Raw genomic sequence first — 19,811 nt, forward strand, 5'->3', positions numbered from 1 at the left:
CAGAGCCGGCAGGGGTGCGGAATTGGTAAGGTGTGAAGAGCGCGTCCGCCCTCCCATTGGGGTTACTAGGGAACCTGGGCTATGGGCTCTTGGGTCCCCCTCTCCTTCCTTCTCTACCTCCTCCCCTTCGTTTCCGGCCCGGGGCGGGGCGCTCCCCCTTGTCCCCGCAGTGCGCGAAACCGGCGCGCTCTAGGACCGTGGCGCGCCGCCCTCCGCCTCTATAAGAGGCTGCGCTCACGCCCCACGCGGAACCCGAAGCTCAGACCAGTCCAGACGTCTCGACCCGCGTTGGACCCGAGGCCGGACCGGCCGCTTCGCAGCCGACGCCAGCCCCGGGCCTGGGAGGAACAAGCGCCCCGGGACCACCTGCCGCGGGTACCATGGGTGCTGCCCACTCCGCGTCCGAGGAGGTCCGGGAGCTCGTGGGCAAGACCGGCTGTGAGTATTCCGCGGGGGACGGGCACCGGGGTTGGGGCGGGGACCGCCGGCCGGCTGCCTCGGGGGTTCCCAGCCCACACGCCGCCGAGCTGTGTGACCTTGGGCTAGTAGCTGGCCCTCTCACCTTCTCAGTCTCTCCCTCCTTCAAATGGGTCCCCGCCGGTCACTTTGCAGGCTTCGGTGATGCTGAGTAAGTGCCACGGCCGCTCAGCCTCGGGCTTTCGGAGTTGGATGGGAACCCCCAGGCCTGGGGACTGTGGACCGGGGAGGGAGCAGGGTCCGGGCTCCCTAGCCCGTGGCTGGGCAAGCGCACAGGTACGAGAAAGCGAGCACTCGAGGATGCCCAGATGCTGTGAGCGCCTCGCACCTGAAAGTCGTTTGGATTCACGATGCGCAGGGGAGGAAAGTTTTAAAGTCGTTGGGAACCTAGCTCTTGCACTTCCCGTCTGTGTGACCTTAGGCAGATGAGCCAGTCTCTGCGTCTCCCTTTGTCCCGTCTGTAAAATGTGTTCAGGTGGGTACCCCTCCCCGGGTTGCTGGGACGATTAGGAGAGGCAGAGCCTGCAAAGCACTTTGCTGGAGCCTGGCGACCTTCCCCCAGCTCGCCCCGACTCCCGGGCCCCGCAGAGGCTGCGCGCCCCGCATCCACCCTGGGCAGGGCGCACCGCACCGGGAGGCCGAGCTCCTGGCAGAGCTGACCACAGGGAATTGATGGCGGAAGCGTCTGTCCGCCCAAGTCCAGCCGAGCTGGGAACTTGACCCTGGGCTCTGACTCTGGGGCGCTCGGTTCTGTTTCACTTTGTGAAGGGGGGTGGGGTGGGCTGAAGACCCTGAGAGGCCAGGTGAGTGGGCAAACTTGCTTTGGCAATGGGCGGACCTGGTGTGAACCCTTCTAGCGCCTCTTCCTTGCTGTGCGACCTTGGGCTAGTCTCTTTGTCTCTCTGAGTTTTGGTTTCATTCTTTGGAATGGGATTTCTGCTAGTATCTGGTAGATAGGTTCTCAAGAAATGGGAGCTTCAGACGTTATTTCCAGGAGGGAGCTGGCTCTTGGTGCCTGCTTCGAGTTTAGTGCAGAGAGTCAGCATCCACAGTTGATCACCTAGAGGAAGCGACCCAGGTATTTGAAAAATGACCCCTCCTGACCCTCACTTTTAGCATCTCTTTCTAGGAGAATTGGATAAATATTACAGAAATCCTTTAAAAACTGGTGTCTGTAAACACACATGCATACACACAGACATGTTTGTAGACACCTTCCTGTGTAGAAATATAAAACTATCTGTAACTGGAGGGGGGAAAAAGGTGTGGTAGAGTATACATATTATGGACCCCCCCTTTTTTTAAAAGAGGGAGAGCCAGAGTATATTTTGTAACTGTTTCATTTGCATCTTCCTTGAATAATGAATACTAATTAGGAGATTTGGTGGAAGGGATGAAGAGGGGTGAGTTTTTCACTGTAAACTTTTTTTTTTTAGTGAAGCAAATAAGCGTTTATTTAAAAAGAGGGAGAAGATAGGTGTGGAGAAAACACAGGCGAACTTTGGTGGGAGGGGTGGAGAGAGAGACAGAGACAGAGAGACAGAGCAAGAGAGGAGCCTCGCTGTCAACTTTCTTATATTTTCATTTTGAACCATGTGTGAATATTTCACCTCTTGAAAAAATTTTATAGTCTAGTTCAACCCTAAGGCCCAAGTGAGAGAGGAGGTAGGATTCCTTTTGCCTGACTTTCATAAATTTCCCCTTCTTGGATGCCTTCTGGCTGCCTTAAGTTTGGATGGACAGAAGTGGGGATTTTCTGTTGCTGGGATCTCTGCAGGACCAGTGGGCTGGCCACCAGCACCATCTTGCAGGCAGTCTGAGGGGAATTCCATCCGGTTGTGGGTTTGACAGGTGATGGGGCTGCAGAGCATGCTGGGAATCTTGTCAGTTTCCTGGATACACCCTCCCACAGGGATGATAGATGCAGAGTATTCCTTGCTTTGTTGCTTTCCTAGATGTGGCTGTTGTGGCTTCCCTTCTGGCTTCTCAGAACTCAGATTTCATACTCCAAAGAGGGAGGGAAGACCGAGAAGATCAGGGAAGGGGTTCTGAGGTCAGACTCGGGAGGAGGATGAGTGCCTTCTGTTTTCTGAACCTCAAGTAGGTGGAAAGTTCCCCCTAGTCCTGTGAAAGGGTTTGGCATGGTCTGAGCACTTTCACCCATTCAGACCCAGAGAGGCACATAATATAAACAAATTAACTCATAGGTGACAAGTTCTGTGAACAAGATACAATCTGGTGGCATGAGAGTTGGGGGAGGGGCAAGGAAACATTTCTTCAGGGTGGACCAGAAGGGCTTCCCCGAGGAGGTGATAGTGAAACAGACCCAAATAAGGATCCAGCTGCATGAAGGCCAGTGGAAAGTGCATTTGGGGCAGAGGGCACAGCAAATGAAAAGATCCTTCGGCAGGAACAGGTTGAGGACCATGAATGAGGTTTGTATGAGATGAGGAGACAGACATAGTCAGGGCTCATGTTGGGGCAGGAGCCTGATTTAAGGGGTCTGGTTAGGTATATGCCCTGAGAGCCTCCGTTTTACCCACTGTGAAGTCAGGATGGAAGTGATACCTTCCTCTGAGTTGTCAGGAAGGATTAAGTGAGTGAATACATGTAAAGTGTCCAGAATAAGCACTAGTGGTTAGTGTTATCAGTCATGCTTTAAACACATTGATAGGTTCCAGTCATTCTGAGCCACAAGTAAGAGTTAAGTCTTGGTCCCACTTCTTCACAGCTGCGTGACGTTAAGCAAGTCATTTGACATCTCTGAGAGTCCTTGCCTCCACCTGGTCCTGGTTCAACAAGATGGTGTCTGTATGTACACAGTGCTTGACTTGGTATGGGCATGTCAGCTGCCTGGATCCTGCTGACTGGGTGGAGTCTTCCTATAAGAACTCTTGGGAAGCATCCCTGAGAAGGGGGAAGAGCCTGGGATCAGGGCAGCCAGAGAATAGGCTGTGCCTATAGGGTTGCTAGGCTTCCCCTGCCTCTCTGAGGACCAAGATGGTCCCTGATTTGAAGAATCAGCCTGGTGCCTTTGCATGCACTTTCATGGGCTCCTAATAATCCTCCAGGGAATGTGGCGCTATGGCCATTTTACAGATCAGGAAGCTGAGGCTCAGAGGAGTAAAGCAACTTGCTTGCTGTCCCATAGCTCATAAGAGGAGGAATAGGGGACCCCAGGATCCCCAAGTGCACTGTCCTGCCACCACTGTGCTTTTGCTGTTTTTCATTGCCTCTTGGAATTTTAGGAACCCAGAAGGGGGTAGATGAATGTAGTCTGCCCATGTATTCGTCTCACCTCCAGGTCATTGCAGCATCTGTTCCCTGTACCTGGCGTGCTCTTTCCATTTTATAGAATTTGAGGTTTGCATATGTGATACCTCTGTAATTACCACCCAGGTTAAGATCACACACATTTCCTCTTTGCCCTGTCTCTTTATGGAACTCATGCTCTTCATCTTTCAGAGCTCGACTTAGCTGGTGTTCCCCTCCAGGAAGCCATCCCTGGTTCTCTTCATCCAACCTCTGTTAAATGCCAGTTCCCAGCTCTCCCATAGCCGCTGCCTTCCCTCCCACGATAGCTCGCATTGCACCGTGTTATAATTGTCAGCTTTGTCACCTGCCACCCCCTCGAAACTTAGAGTTGCCTGAGAGTGGGGAGGATGTGTCTCAATCACCTTTGTACTCAGAACACAAGAGGTGCATGCTGAAGGGACGAAGGCCTTGGGGACCTTATAACCTAAGGGGCATTGGCTGGGAGTGTGTGTCTGGTATAAAATCTAGTGCCAGCCCGCCAGCTCCACCAGAAATAGGCCTGAGTGCAAGCTTCGCCCACGCAGGGCATCCTCAGGTCTGCACACCCACCTCTCCTTGCCTGCAAGAGTCTCTTTGATTGATTTAAAATCTAAACAAGTTATTCCAAACATCTTCTCTGCACCAAGAAGGCTGACTACCTAGATCATTAAAATTCACATCTTAAAACCTCCAGGAAGGCACCGGGCTGTGTGTTGGGCTGGCCTTTCTCCACGACGGGCATGGACTAAAGCCCAGTGTGTGTCCCGAGGTGTGACATGGGCCCTGGACGGGGAGAAAGGCTCCTTAGGAATTCCTCACCAAAGCACACATTCCCCGTAGCCACCTTGAGCTGGCCTGGAGGTGGCCCTGCTTCCTGTCCCCCCGACTCCATGTCTGCTCCTGGAGTTGGAAAGGAAATAATAAGAGGAGGATTCTGGGGAAGGTGGAGGGGTCTATTTTTTCCTTCAGGCTCCGAAACAACTCCACAGGCAGGTCTATGTTGATGCCAAGAAGCTGCCAGAAGGAAGGAGAAAAAAACAATCTCCCAGATCTAGAGTTCAGACCTCGCGATGATAAGCGCTAATGTTTACCGGGTGCCTGTCATCTGCCAAACGCTGGACCAAGCTGTGAGGTTTCTCCGCAGTTGCTCATGGAATCCTTCCAGGAACGCTGGGGTCTTCCCATTCTCCAGATGGGGAGATGGAGGCTGAAGAGAGGACGTGGCAGCCCGAGGCCACAGGCAGCTGCGAAGCAGAGTAAAGCTTCAATTCCTGCTCTGACCCCCAGACTTCATCCTTTGGGGAGGGAACCAGCTATGTGGGAGATCCGTGTGCTCAGGGCTTGCTTCTAGGGGCCGCACTACCTTCTCCCCACTGGGCAGTACTCCTGGATTGTAAAGTCTTCAAGCAGGCCCAGACCATGGCCTTGGCCCCTTCACCACATGCCACATTCCTGCTGTGCTCCAGGCACTGGATACCCTGGGCACTGGACCCCTCCCCTGCTCTCCTGAAGCTCAGGGCCTGGAGGGGTGAGGGCAGGCCATCCACTGCCCCTGAGGCTTGTTTTCCTATGGTATCCAAGGCTTGTTAAGCTAAACAGCCACTAAGACCTACCTGACTCTTCATTTCCTATGGGCTGGACTGTGGTTAGTTTGTTTAATGGAAAAAGGGTTGATTTGCAACATTGTGTTAATTTCTGCTGTACAGCAAAGTGATTCAGTTATATGTGTACACACACACACACACACACACACACACACATACATGTATTTTGCTTTTTAGGGTTGTACCTAAAAAGTGCATATGGAAGTTCCCAGGCTAGGGGTCAAATCGGAGCTATAGCTGCCAACCTACACCACAGCCACAGCAACATCAGATCCAAGCCAAGTCTTTGACCTACACCACAGCTCATGACAACACCAGATCCTTAACCCCCGAAGCAAGTCCAGGGATCAAACCCACATCCTCATGGATGCTAGTCGGGTTCATTTCCGCTGAGCCACAGCAGGAACTCCCCATTCTTTTTAATATTCTTTTCCATTATGGTTTATCATGGGAGGTTGCTATACAGTAGGACCTTGTGGTTTACCCATCCTATATATAATAGTTTGCATCTGCTAACCCCAAACTCCCAATCCATCCCTCCCTGGACTCTGGTTTTAACCTGGGATCCTTGGGGAGTCTCTGAAACTATAAAATGGAGTGCATAATTGTGTCCATGTGCCTCTGGGAGACAGGGACCCTCAGCCTTCATGCAGGTCTCAGAACAGTCAAGATGTAGTCCATCGTGTGTAAATAGGACCTCAATATAAGTAAGTAATAATAAGAGCACTTAAATTTTTTTTAGAAAAATGAAAAACAGTGGCTCCCTGTAAAGGAGGAACAGACATGCTATGAAGCCTGAGAGGACTGGTGCCCAAAGGTTGAGCTCTCGGGGCCCCTGGGGGAAGGGGTTGAGGCCACGCAGGGAGGGCCAAGTGGCCTCAGCTCTCCAGAACCTTTCCTGCCTTGGTTGAGTGAGGGGTGAGGGACCCCTGCCCACTCCCAGGTCCTCACAGTGTGGAAATGTGCGGGAAATGAACTGATTGCTGGGCACCCAAAAGCACCTCCTGCCCTGGCTGGTGCTGATAGTTTAAACTCCATTCAGCTGGTGTGGTCATCCCGTGTCAGCATCAGTCACAGAGCAGGGCCTGGAGGCTGGTCATCGTTGGGCCTGCCCTGTGGGCCTTGCTGAGATGCCTGGTCCAGGCGGCGGCCCTCTCTGAGCCACCAGCTCCATCCTTTTAAAAATGTAGTGGTCGACCAGATGGTCTTGGGCTATGAAGGGTAACAGCTGTTCCTTCTCGGGCCCTTTCGGTCCATCATCTTCTGATCCTCATAAGAGCCCAGTGGGACTTGTGTTTCCAGCTTACAGATGAGCAAATGGAGGCTCAGACACATGTGTGACTATGCAAGGTCACTTAGATGCTGTGTGTGGAACCCACATTCAGAACCAGGCCTCTTTTTCAGGTGCACAAAGAACCTGCCGCTCCCACAAGACATAATCTAGATGGAGACTGTAAGAGTCCCCAAGTCTGTGTTATCTAAAAGAGGCGACACGGTTGCCCTAGGACCCGGCTAATAGTGTTCCACACACTTGTTAAATTGGCAAGGGGAGAATCGGACCTTCAGGCAGATCAGATTAGTTCTGGGTGATGTGGAAAGTGCTAGAACTGTGGCCCCCCCCCCTCCCCCAGGAGGGCTGGGTGGTGGGCATTGTGAGGGGAGCGTGGAACCCTGGGCAGAGGCAGGAACGCATCCCCTCTCCATTTCCTGCGTCTTACTGTGTGGCTCCCATCTGTTTCCCAAGAAGGACTCGTGTTTTCTCTGCAGGCAAGCAACTGGCAATCTACCCCGAGACTCCCCAGCTCCACAGATTAGTAGTAATTAGATCCCTCATGCATTTTTCTCGCCTCCCCCACCCCCACACTGGCAGGATACATTTAAGTGTGTGTGTGTGTGTGTGTGTGTGTGTGTGTGAGAGAGAGAGAGACAGAGAGAGAGAGTTAGTGGTCCCCAGAATGCAGCATGGAATTTAATCACTGCTCAGATATGCCATACAGCCCAATCCTACAGACAAAATACCTCATGTGTTGATAAGATGCTTCTACTTTTGCAAAGCACTTTTGTAGCTGTTATCTCAAGCCCAGGGAACGAGGTGTTTTCAGCTCTGGAGTGCCCACTGCTTTGGAAAGATAAGGTAGGGCCTCCTTTTCCCAGGCTGGGCAAGGTGAAAGGGAGGAGCCTGGTACCCTGGTCCTGCCAGCCATTCTATTGCCGGCTCCAACTTTATTATTAATTCATGAAACCAGAAGGTCAAGTGGGTGATTTCCGCTGGTGGTGGCAGCCACCTTAAGTGTGAGGACAAAAAGCCCCTTTGTTGTGCCAGCAGCATGACCTTTGTGGACAGGCAGGCTGGCAGGATTGGGCCTTCCATTTTCAGCATTGCTCCCTGGGAGGTGAGAGAGAGCAGGCAGGTCTCAGGGCCCAGGGACCTCTGTGAGGGGGGGCAGATGGCCAGGCAGGAGATATTGGCATGATTGGTGTGGCTGAGACATACAGTGATGGAGAGAGAAGAAGGGTCCCTTCCTACCTCCTGAGCACCCATGCCAGGGTCCCAGTGATGGAAGAACCTGGGTGAGCTCCCAGCACTTCACAGTCTCACCCACATGGTAGTTCTCAGGATTTCCCTTGTCTTGTCCTCACCTGCATCTCTGAGACCTCAACCAGAGTCCCACCTGGGTCCAGACCAACTTTCCATCACCTTGGCCTTTACCAGCAGATATGTGTTTGAATCATGGGGCCACTTTTTACTGTCTAAGCAAGTAGCTTTGCCTCCCTGAGTCTGTTTCCTCATCTGTGCAATGGGAATGCATCTCAGGGCTGCTGGGAGGACTAGTGAATTTGAGTAAAGCTCTTCACATGTCATAAGTGTTCAGTAGTTGTTGGCAGATGTGAATCATTTTGTCTGTAAAATTCTCAGAAACTGGCCCCTTGCCTCCTTTTTAAGGGCATTCTATAACTTCCTTCAGTAATTCTGATCATGGCAAAGGCATGGCCACCTTTGCCATGCCTCAAGTTAATGGTATCTTGCCCTTGTGATGATGATCGGGGACCTCAGTATGCTTTAATTTGTATTGCTCTGTGGTATTTTTTCTTTATTTTTAAGGCCTTCCTCTTGGTTTTATTATTGTTTTATGCAAACTCTATTATTTTAAAAAATTTTTTATTGAAGTATAGTTGACTTACATTGTTGTTTTAGACTCTGTTAATTTTTGCAACCATTGTTGCTCAATCAAACTCATTAGATTGAGTTTTCTTTTTAGGTAACTCACCTTTCCATAGATTTTCCAATGAGTCTCTGAGCTGTCAGCTTTGTCTGAAAACACCTTTATTTAGTTGAGTATACAGGAGTGATCATTTGGGCTGGGTATAAAATTTGAGGTGGCTGCATATTTTCTCTCAGCACTGAATTTTTAATCTCGTCTTTCCATAGAGGCCAGCTCTTTTATCTGATTGATATTTCCTTGTTAAAAGCTGATTGTCCCCCCTCTATTAAAATTTTTTGTTGGTGGTGTTTGTTTACCATGCTTTGTCTAGGTGTGGACTTAATTTACCCTGCCTGGGAATGGTTTATGCTGTTCCCTCTTAAAATGACTTATGTCATCCATCATGAAAATATTTTCTCTCCCCTTTATCTTCTTCCTCAGCAATTTCCATTTGATGGACTGTGTCATTGTGTCCTAAAAGCCTCTTTACCTTTCTTTTATATTTCCTATCTTTTTATTGCTCTGTGTTGTATTCTGAGTCATTTCCTTAGGTCTGTCTTCCAGTTCACTAATTCTCTCTTTAGCTATTACACCATCACTGCCTTAACTCAGCTTAGTTTTTAAAATTCCATAGACTTTAAAAAATCATTTTGTAAGTTCTGTATGTTTTTCAAATTGACTGCTTTTGTCATAGGGCACTGTTCTTAAGTTATTTGTAATAATTTAAAGCTACTATGTAGTTTCTGCTGTCTCACTATCTTCCCAACACATTTATTAATTGTGTCTGCTGATCCTTTCATATGGTGGTCATTTGCTTGCATAGTTTGGTTTTTGATTCTGAGCTCATCCTAGACTGGGCTGTCTCCTTCTCATGTTCACATCCTTTGAACTATCTTCATCTCCAGATTCATACTGAGGCCAAACCAAGTAGAGGTGGGCTTAGCTTAAGTACCTCCCTGCTATGCTAGGGGTTATAGAAGTTCCTCACACAGAAATTTGCATTTGTTGTTCTGGGTACCTTAGGGCTTTCACTGGAATGCAAACAGTTTTTACATTAATACCTAAATTTGGCTTTCCTGCACCACAGAGGTTTGGATTTTTCTCTCATGCATGACACAGCCCTGGAATTTTGATTCATCACAGAGTCCTCTCCTCTTCCTTTTGTTCTGCTGCATCTTTTGAACAGTTAGCTTCCTTGTTGATTCTCTGGGGCCAGGAGGGAATATTTTTTCAGTCTCACCTTATTTGGAGAGATAGCCCTTTGTGCTTTAGCTTTGGACAGGTGTCTCACTTCTAACTCATATGGACCCAAGGCCACTGCTTCACTCGGTGGACTAGAAGCCCCTACCTTAGTGGTTAGAGCCTGGAACTGTTCTGGTACCCCTGGGCCACCTCACTTGCTGGGTCTGAGTCCCCTTCCTGCTTCTGGCACCTGGGGCTTTCCCTTACTTTCAAGCTTAGTGACGACTTATACGTTTTTTCTATTTTTATCCAGTGCTTCCTGGGTTTGTAGTGGAATGGAGAGTCTCTGTTAGCTCCTTGCAGAAGGAACTAGAGTTCTTTACCTAAATGTCCTACCATAATGAACCCTTATATTTTCTGTAAATCTGGAGCTGAAGATAGCTCTAGAAGGATGTGAAAACCAGTTCCCTGGAGGCTCTGAAAGGTGCCAGCTCTCCAAATCTCCACTGATTAACTGTTGCTCTTCTCCCTTCCTCATCTTTAGTCCTTTTATTACAACAGAGACATCTTTCTCCCTTTGGTGACAGAAACAATGTGTTCACTGTCCCAGTCACTTCCCAGCTTTGGCAGACAGCACAGCAAGCAAGTGGTCATGAGAACACGTTCTAGAGTCACAGACCTAGGTTCAAATACCAGTTCTGCCACTCATAGCGTTAGCAAATGACATAAGCTCTCTGAGACTCAGTTTCCTTATCAGTATTAGGGTGTAATAACCAGCCAGAGAGGCAGGCACTGTTAGGAGGGCTAAATAAGATAATGTGTGCCCAGTGTTTGGCTTAGTTCCTGCCTCCAAGTAAAATGCTGACACAGTGTGGTATCATTACTGCCCTAAGGTGAGTGGGAAGAACAGAGCATGGCTGTAGGAAGGTATGTGTGGACGAGCAGGTCAGTCTGTGTGATCTCGAGAGTCGTGCTCACCCACTTGGACAGCTTTTCTTGTTGTCTCCTCACTCATGAGAGGAGAATGTTTTCTAAAGTTACCCTTCTTCACTCTGACCCAGCTTCACCGCCAGTCCTGAGATTTGGAGGGTTCATTTCTGTGCAGGACTGCCTCCCCCCCCCCGTCCCCCCCACAAATATCCTAATAGACCCTCAGCACCAGAGATTAAAATAAATGCCACTCCCAGGCAGCTCTTCCGGGGAATCCCTCAGCTTTTGCATTTACAAAGCGGGTTGAAGTTTGCAAGAAAAGGGTTTAAAGGTGCTGGAGGAGGACCAGCAATTACCTTCTTGTGGCCGCTTCTGCTCTAGAGAATAGCATTGCATTTGATAACTTCCTCCTCGAGGCCAAGGGCACCCAGTTGCATCTTGGGTTAATTTTAAATTCCCAGCAGCGGGGCGTGGTCTGTAACGTGTACACACTGAGCACTTGGCTTCCAAGGGAAGGCAGGTGGAGGAGCAGGGGTCCAGTGCCCTGAAGCATCTTGTGCACCAGGCGTGTGAGGGTGGATCCCTTCCAGGCTGTGGAGGCCAGTCCCTCCTTTCCCTCCCCGGCCCAGGCTTAGTCATTGCTTTGGCTGTAGCCCCAGGCAGCACACAAATTCTAACTTCCACAGGAGACTAGAGGCAGCTGGAGAGCCAAGTAGGTACCACGAGATTTTTGCTTTGGGGGTGTAATACTAACAATCATGGCAGTTCCAGCATCTCTGCTCTTTTGCCAGGTCCAGTGCTGAGTGTGTATGTGACTTTCTTTTTTCAGCTGGGGCAAAATTCAATCACATAAAATTTGCCATCACAACCATCTTAAAGCACACAGTTCAGCACACTGACAATGTTGTGCTACCGACACCAGTGTGTTTCCAGAACATCTTCATCACCCCCAAGAGAATCCTCATGCCCACTGGCAGTCATTTTAATCCCCCACCTCACAGCCTCTGGCAACAGCTAACTTACGTTCAGTCCCTATGGATTTGCTTACTTTGGGTGTTCATATAAAAGGAAGCATGCAGTGGTGGCCTTGAGTGGCTGGCTTCTTTCACCGAGTCATGTTTTCAGAGTTCATCCAGGTTGTGGCAAGTGTTGGTACTTTGTTTCCTCTTGTGGGGGATCCATATTCCAATGGATGGGTAATTCTCTGGCAGCTCAGTGGATTAAGGATCTGGAATTGTCAGTGCTGTGGCACGGGTTCAGTCCCTGGCCCTGGAACTTCTGTATGCCACGGGCGGGGCCAAAAAACAAACAAATAAAATATTCCACTGGATGGAGATACTGCCTTTTGTTCATCCATTCACCAGTGGATGGATGCGGATCCCACGTTTTGATGATTGTGCATATTAGGTATGTGGCTTGATTGTTTTTCGTGGTGTGAACAGCCTGATGTGGGTGGTGCTATTATTATCTCTGTCTCGCAGAGGAGGATGGTTTAGTAGGATGTGAAGCCGGGGGTTGGACCTGCAGCTCTTGGCAGCGGTGTGGTTAGCTCCTCTTTCTGTCTGACATGGCATGCTTCAGTGTTCTAGGACCTCAGCTGATGCCTGGGTCATGTCCTGGCCAGTCTGTCAGTATGCAGCAAGAGGAGAGCTCTGGGGGCCCTGGAAGCCACCACAATCTCCCCAGTGATGCCATTCGATGTCCTTGCACCTGCATCCAGGCTGGCACTGGCGGAGGCAGGGTGGCTCCTGGGTGCCCTTGGAGAAAGCAGACAGCATGCACTCAGCTGCCCTTGCTTCTCCCAGCGGTGTCTTGAAGGCCCTTCCCTACCTGGACAGCTACACCTGCCAGCCTCCCAGCTGGTACCCAGTCCCATGGTCTGCATCCGCCCTCCACTCTGTTGCCAGGCACATGGGATATTTTACCAAGGCTTAACATTGTCCAGAAACTCGGGGTGAAGTCTAAATGCCTTAACCCGATGTGTGCGCCCCACCCCGCCCCAGTGGCCCCATCCCTAGTCAGCCTTCCACCCATGCAAGAGGGCTTGTGGCTGCCTGAGTATTTCCCCCTCTGCCTCCACCAGGCCTGCCTCCCTGCCCTGCCCTCAGCCTCTGGGATCCCATCAGGCATTGCTTCCCATCCCATCCCAGTGGATAGGAAGCCCCACTCCAAACTGGGTGCTCCTTGGAAAGCAGACACCACATTTAGCATCCTGTGTCCCAGTGAAGTGAGGGCTCTTCCTTTTGTGTCTGCTTCCCTGGCCTCTGGCAGGTGCCCAGCAAACCAGAGGCTCTCATGTTCTCTTGATGAGCGGTGGGGGCACTTCTCAGGGGGTTGAGCAGGCACAGGTGTGCCATGGGGAAGTACTTCAGGTCCCCATGCCCCTGAGAGCAGCCCAGATTCTGGAAGGAAGGAGCAAGTGATCATTTATATGCCCCTTGCCACCAGACTTAGGTCCCTGGGACCACAGGCTCACCTAGTCCCCACCACCCCAGGGTGGATGAGGGTGAATGTGGATGTTCCTTGTCCTCCCGAGTCACACGAGGGAGGTTGGCCCTCTTGTGGGCATTCCATTTATACAATGGCATCATACACTCTGTGTAGAGGGTTTCAGGCCTGTTTCTTTTCCTCAGTCTCCTGCTCACCTCCTTCCTGAGTGGTCTCTGATGCCCTGGTCTCTGCGACTCCCCTTCCCCCTGTGAACAACCCCTTACTTAGCACAGCAGGCTGCAGGCTGGCTCGGGAAGCCAGGCAGGTGGGGCCAGGGCCAGGCAGAGACCCCCATATCCATCAGCAGTTCCCCCTCACGCCTTCCCACCCCAGCCCCTGGCAACCACTAATCCACTTTCTGTGCCTGTGGATTTGCCTCTTGTGGGCATTCCATTTATACAATGGCATCATACACTCTGTGGCCTTTTGTGTCTGGCTTTTTTTCCCCTCAGCAGAATGTGTTCAGGGTTCGTCCACATCATAGCAGGTGTCAGTATTCCATTCTTTGTTTAAGGCTGAATGATATTCCATTGTGTGAGTGGAATACTTTTTTTTATCCATTCACTTGTTGATGGACATCTGGGTGGTTTCCACCTTTTGGCTCTTGTGAATAATGCTGCTGTGATGGTCCATGTACAGGTTTTTGTGTGACGTATGTTTTCATTTATCTTACATACTTAGGAGCAGCATTTCTGGATTGTATGGTAAATCTATGTTTCCTTTTTAGAGGAATCACCAAACTGCCTTCTACAGCGACTGTGCCATTTTCCATTCCCATCAGCAATAGATGAGGGGTCCAGTTACTCCACAGGGGCTCCAGTGTTAGGGGGTAACTGTACAAAAGGAAACACAATGCTGCCAGCCAAGAATAGCTGGAGAAACTGTTACATTGTAACAACCTAACTTGTATCTTCCCTGTTTCTTATTCCATCAGAACCTGTACTAAAAATAGAATCTGCTAAAAATAGAAACTACCCCTTTCTCTATATAACTGTCACCTAGGCTTCCTGGTAGGGGGGTAACCTGAGTTCTCTCTGCTCAGTGCTGTCAGCCACTCTGTTGGTCAGTACACCTGCTTGAGATCTCATTGCTCCTGTCTCTGCCTCCTTCTTCCCTCCGGGTTTCTACCAACCAGCACATGGTATTTTCTGTTTTAGTTTTCATTTTAGCTGTCAGAGTTTAAAACATTTTAAATGAGCTTACACAGTGGTCCCTATTAATTGCAGAAAAGTTAAAGGACAGATAAACATTTTTCTCTAGAGGAGAGCTAATGTCCTGACATGCTCTCTACCATCTGGAACAATTCATATTTTGTTGTAATCCTTTCCTGTTTTTTCCTGTGCACACGTGCGTATGGATGAACTTTCATGTAAATGAGATCTTTGTGGTCTGTTGTTTTTCCCATGAAGGTTTTTCCGTGTCTCATGATCTTTTAAAAATATTTTTTAAGGCTGTGGAGTACTCTGCCTTTAGGATGCACCAGGATTTATTTAACTAGTTTCCCATGGGTCAGCGTTGACCCAGTTTTTTACTGTTCGAAACAGGCATCAATGATTACTCTTATCTGTTTGTCTTTGTACACTTGTCTCAATTCCTCAGGACTCACTCCTGAGGATCAAGTTGCTGGTTCAGAGTGTATGTACCAAGCACTGTCTGGTGCAAATGTAATGTGAGGTAAAATAATTCTAAATTTTTGAAAAGCTATAAATGTAATGTTAGATTATCTAGTAGCCCCATTTTTTAAAAGCATAGAATGTGTGAAATTAATTTTAATAATAGATTTTATTTAAGCCATGATATCTAAAATATCATTTCAACATATAATTAATAGAAAAATGATTAAGGCAGTTTACTTTTCTCATACTAAGTCTTCATAAGTTTTTTATACTTCAGCACATCTTAGCAGCCACAGGAGGCTGATGGCTCTGTTTTGGGCAGTGCAGGTGTACATGTTTTTCCTGAAGCTTCTCGTCGCAAGTGACAAGTCACTCCCCCCACCCCCACCCCTAAGACTGAGCAGATGTAACTCCCACTGGCCCCATGGAAGGGGTGTACCTTTCCCTCAGGTTGAAATCTAAAACTCAAAATAATGAGGTTGAGATGCCAGGCACCAAGGTGTCTGCTGCCTCTCACTCCCATGGCAACTGTGACCTCATGGGGCCCTAGAGAGAGGGCTCAGAGTGAGGGACAGGGAAACTGGAAAAGCTTCCATCCCAGGAACCTTGAAGGGACAAGAGACAGGGCCTTCCAGGGTGTGACATGGGCACACGTGTAACAGGTGATTATGGGATGGACCTGTGGGGGCCCCAGGGTCAGCCCGGGGGAGTGGATGGAGTTGAAGGCGTGTGGAGCTGACCCTGGGCTGAGCCCTTGGCCCTGTATTTGGGTGCCAGAAAGAGGGGACAGAGTTGTGGATTTTGTCCTCCTAATTCCCCTGCTTTCAGTCAAGCAGGATAGAGAGGCACGTGTGCACACATGTTAGGTGTGCCTGCACTTTGGATGCAGTTAGCTGGAAACTATTGCATAGAGAAACCTGGTCTATAATGGTTTATAGCCAATACACTGCTTCCTGTCTCTGTGATCTTGGGCAAGTCTCAGTATCCCCATCTCTATCCTGGGGAGAAAACCCTCCCTACCTGATAGGATTGATTGATGGTTATGTGAGCCGAGGATCATCAAGAGTCAAGTTGAGACGTTCCCGTTGACTTTCCAGTGGAAACGAATCTGACTAGTATCCACGAGAACTCAGGTTCAATCCCTGGCCTCTCTCAGTGGGTTAAGGAACCAGCGTTGCCTTGAGCTGTGGTATAGGTCACAGATGGGGCTTGGATCTGGCATGGCTGTGACTGTGGTGTAGGCTGGAAGCTACAGCTCAGATTCAAACCCTAGCCTGGGAACCTCCCTATGCCATGGTACAGCCCTAAAAAAAAACAAAAAACAAAAAAACAGAGTTGCGTTGAGCCCAGTGCTCAGGACACAGCCTGATGGAATGTCTATTGTTAATTAATGGCTACTGTTGTTGCCATGATTATACATTCACTCACTTGTTAATGTCTTTATTGAGATATAATTCACATGACTGGCATTTCACCCATTCAAAATGTACTCAGTTTTTCAGTATCATGGAAGGGTTGTGTAACAATCTAATTTTGGAACATTTTCATCCCCCCACCCCACCAAAAAAAACCCTCCATAGCTGTTAGTGATTCCTGCTCTCCTTCCACAGCCCCAGGCAGCCGCTGGTCTACTTTCTGTCTCTGTGGCTTTGCCTCTCTGAGTGTCTCCTATTAATGGAATCCTACATGGCAAGGGCTTTTTGACTGGCCTCTCTCATTAGCACCATATCTTCAAGGTAACTCATCTTTCACAGAGGTGGTTTAGGAGCATGTGTTTGGTTGTAATTTCTGATAATTATTTTGCAACAGATCAGAGTATTTTTAAAAACCTTTTATTGAAATATAGGCATTCCTGTTGTGGCGCAGTGGAAATGAATCCGACTAGGAACCATGAGGTTGTGGGTTCAATCCCTGGCCTTGCTCAGTGGGTTAAGGATCCAGTGTTGCCGTGAGCTGTGGTGTAGGTTGCAGATCTGGCGTTGCTGCGGCTGTGGTGTAGGCCGGCAGCTGAAGCTCTGATTGGATCCCTAGCGTGGGAACTTCCATATGCTGTGGGTGTGGCCCTAAAAAGAAAACAACAACAACAACAACAAAACCCACCAAAAACCAAAACTTTTATTGAAATGTAGATTTATGATGTGTTAGTTTCAGGCATACAGCAAAGTGGTTCACTTGTGTATGTGTGTGTGTATATATATATATATATATATAGAGAGAGAGAGAGAGAGAGAGAGAGACTTTTTTAGGTTCCTTCCCATTATAGGTTATTATAAGATGTTGGTATAGTTCCCTGTCCTATCCAGTAGGTTCTTGTTGCTTATCTGCTTAAATTTAGTAGTTATGTATATTTTAATCCCTCCCTCTCCTGTTCCCCTTTGGTTACCATACGTTTGTTTTTTATGTCTGTGACTCTGTTTCTGTTTGGTAAGTAAGTTCATTTGCATCATTTTTTAAGGTTCCATATACAAGTAATATCATATGACATTCGTCTTTCTCCGTCTGACTTAGGATAATCTCTATGATAATCTCTAGGTCTATCCTTGTTAAAAATGGTTTCAGTGGTGTTTTTGTTTTGTTTTGATCTGTGGGTTAAAGCTGGCAACTCTAATTGGCCAGTCTAATCTGATCACTCCAAAAGGGACATTATGGAGTATCAGTTTTAAAAAAAGGAAACCACACAGGTTCTGACTGACAAGTTCAAAACCTGGGTTTGCCTCTTTTATGTTTAGTGACCTTGAGCAAGTTACTGATGCCTTCAGAGCCTCAGTGAACTCTTCTGTAAAACAGAAATGGTCTGTCAGCCATAGGTTCATGGCAGAGATTAAATAAGCACACATGTGTCCAGGTACTTGCCAATGAATGATTCACAGGTAACAATATTTTTGAGCTGCCTCGGCTGTCCCCTATGGGACCATATTGTGTGCTTAAAATATTCATTACATGACTAATAAGTATACATTGTATATTAGAGAAGATTTGGAAAATATAGATGAATCAAAGCAAAACAAACAGTCTTTAATTCCATCATTGAGAGATAATTGCTACTATTATTTTAGGAAAACACGTTGATTTTCTTTCATTACTTGTATACATTTGTATACACATAGATGTTTTCCCCAATATGGGGTCATGCTGTTTTCATAACAGGCTGTTTTTAGACAACATTATGTTGGAATGTATGTTCACAGTAAATACACAACTGTCACTTTTAAAGGTAGTGTCCTTTTTAAAAAAAAACTGTCTTGGAGTTCCTGTTGTGGCTCAGTGGGTTAAGAACCCAATTAGTATCCATGAGGATGTGGGTTCAATCCCTGGCCTTGCTCAGTGGGTTAAGGATCCAGCGTTGCCACAAGCTGTGGCACAGTTCGCAGATGCAGCTTGGATCCTGTGTTGCTGTGGCTGTGCCGCAAGCTCCAGCTGCAGCTCCAATTTGACCCATAGCCTGGGAACTTCCATATGCCACAAGTGCAGCCCTAAAAAGAAAAAAGAAAAAAAATTTAAAAATGGCTTAACAAACCATAAAGTGTTTAACCAATCTGCTTTTGGTGGGCACTGAATTTGAGTTCAGTTTTTAAGCTATTAGAACAGTGAACACACTTCTCTGCTCATCTCTTGGTATTCCTTGGCCTTATCCTTTCAGGAGAAATCCCCACTTAAGTACAATTACTGAGCTCTCAAGTGAGTGTTTTATTGCAGTATCACATAGAAAGTGCATCACCCAGAAGCAGACAGTTCCAAAAACTTTCTGATAATGCATCTATGTAGACCTGAAGCTGGGTCAAGAAATCAAACATTTCCAGTCTCCAGAAACCCTCTCATGCCCCATTCACATCACTGCTCCATCAAAGGTAATTGCTATCCTCACTTAAAAAAAAAAAAAAAAAAAATTAAGGAGTTCCCGTCGTGGCGCAGTGGTTAACGAATCCGACTAGGAACCATGAGGTTGCGGGTTTGGTCCCTGCCCTTGCTCAGTGGGTTAACGATCTGGCGTTGCCGTGAGCTGTGGTATAGATTGCAGACGCGGCTCGGATCCCGCGTTGCTGTGGCTCTGGCGTAGGCCGGTGGCTACAGCTCCGATTCAACCCCTAGCCTGGGAACCTCCATATGCCGCAGGAGTGGCCCAAGAAATAGCAGCAACAACAACAACAAAAGACAAAAAGACAAAAGACAAAAAAAAAAAAAAATTTAAGACCTCGCTGTTATGAACCTTTTCAGGTTAACAACAAAATTCAGGGGAAGATACAGAGTTTGCTTGTGTACTCCCGCCCCTGCCCCATGTACTGCCTCCCCGGATATCAACCTCCTCCACCAGAGTGGGATGTTTGTTGCAAATGATGGAGCTACACTGACTCATCATCACCCAGAGTCCATGGTTTCCATTTCGGTTCTCTCTCGGTGTCTTCCATTCTGTGGGTTTGGACAAATGCATAACATATCTCCATCATTATAATATTACACAGAGCAGTTTCATTGCCCTGAAAATCCTCTGTGCTCTGCCAACTCATCCCTCCACCAGTAACCACTGATCTTGTTACTGTCTCAGTAATTTTGCCACTTCCAGAATCAGACAGTAGGTTGCCTTTCAACCCTGACTTGTAACACTACAGATGAGTTTTGCCCGTTTTTATGTCAATGAAATTATAAAGTATGTGCCCTTTCATAACTGACTTCTTCTGCTTGTTATTAGGTTTTGAAACTCAGCCAAGTTCTTGTAGCTATTATTTGTTCCTTGTCACTGCTGTATACTCTTCCGTTTTTTGACCATACCACACTGTCCATTCTGCCATTGCAGTGCATTTGAGTGATTTCCAGTTCAGGGTTCTTCAGATTGCACTGCCATGCAATCCTCCTGCACACCCTCTGATGAGTACAAGTGTGCATTTCTGTTGGGTACCTATCTAAGGAGAATGGCCAGACCGTGGAGGATGTGAACGTCCTTGCTAAAATACATGTGATGTTGGAGTTCCCGTCATGGCGCAGTGGTTAGCAAATCCGACTAGGAACCATGAGGTTGC

At 48.1% G+C, this 19,811-nt stretch overlaps 1 protein-coding gene across 1 annotated transcript in view; it reads left to right on the forward strand.

Moving 5' to 3' along the window:
* Positions 225–19,811, forward strand: part of TESC (tescalcin) — a 70,317-nt gene continuing 50,730 nt past the window's right edge. Inside the window, exon 1 of the mRNA XM_021073708.1 lies at positions 225–438. Within this exon, the coding sequence (XP_020929367.1) occupies positions 381–438 (58 nt within the window). The 5' untranslated portion in view covers positions 225–380. The remainder of the gene's footprint in view (positions 439–19,811) is intronic.

The sequence above is a fragment of the Sus scrofa genome, chromosome 14 (assembly GCF_000003025.6).
Source record: "Sus scrofa isolate TJ Tabasco breed Duroc chromosome 14, Sscrofa11.1, whole genome shotgun sequence".
In the NCBI taxonomy this organism is placed as follows: domain Eukaryota; kingdom Metazoa; phylum Chordata; class Mammalia; order Artiodactyla; family Suidae; genus Sus; species Sus scrofa.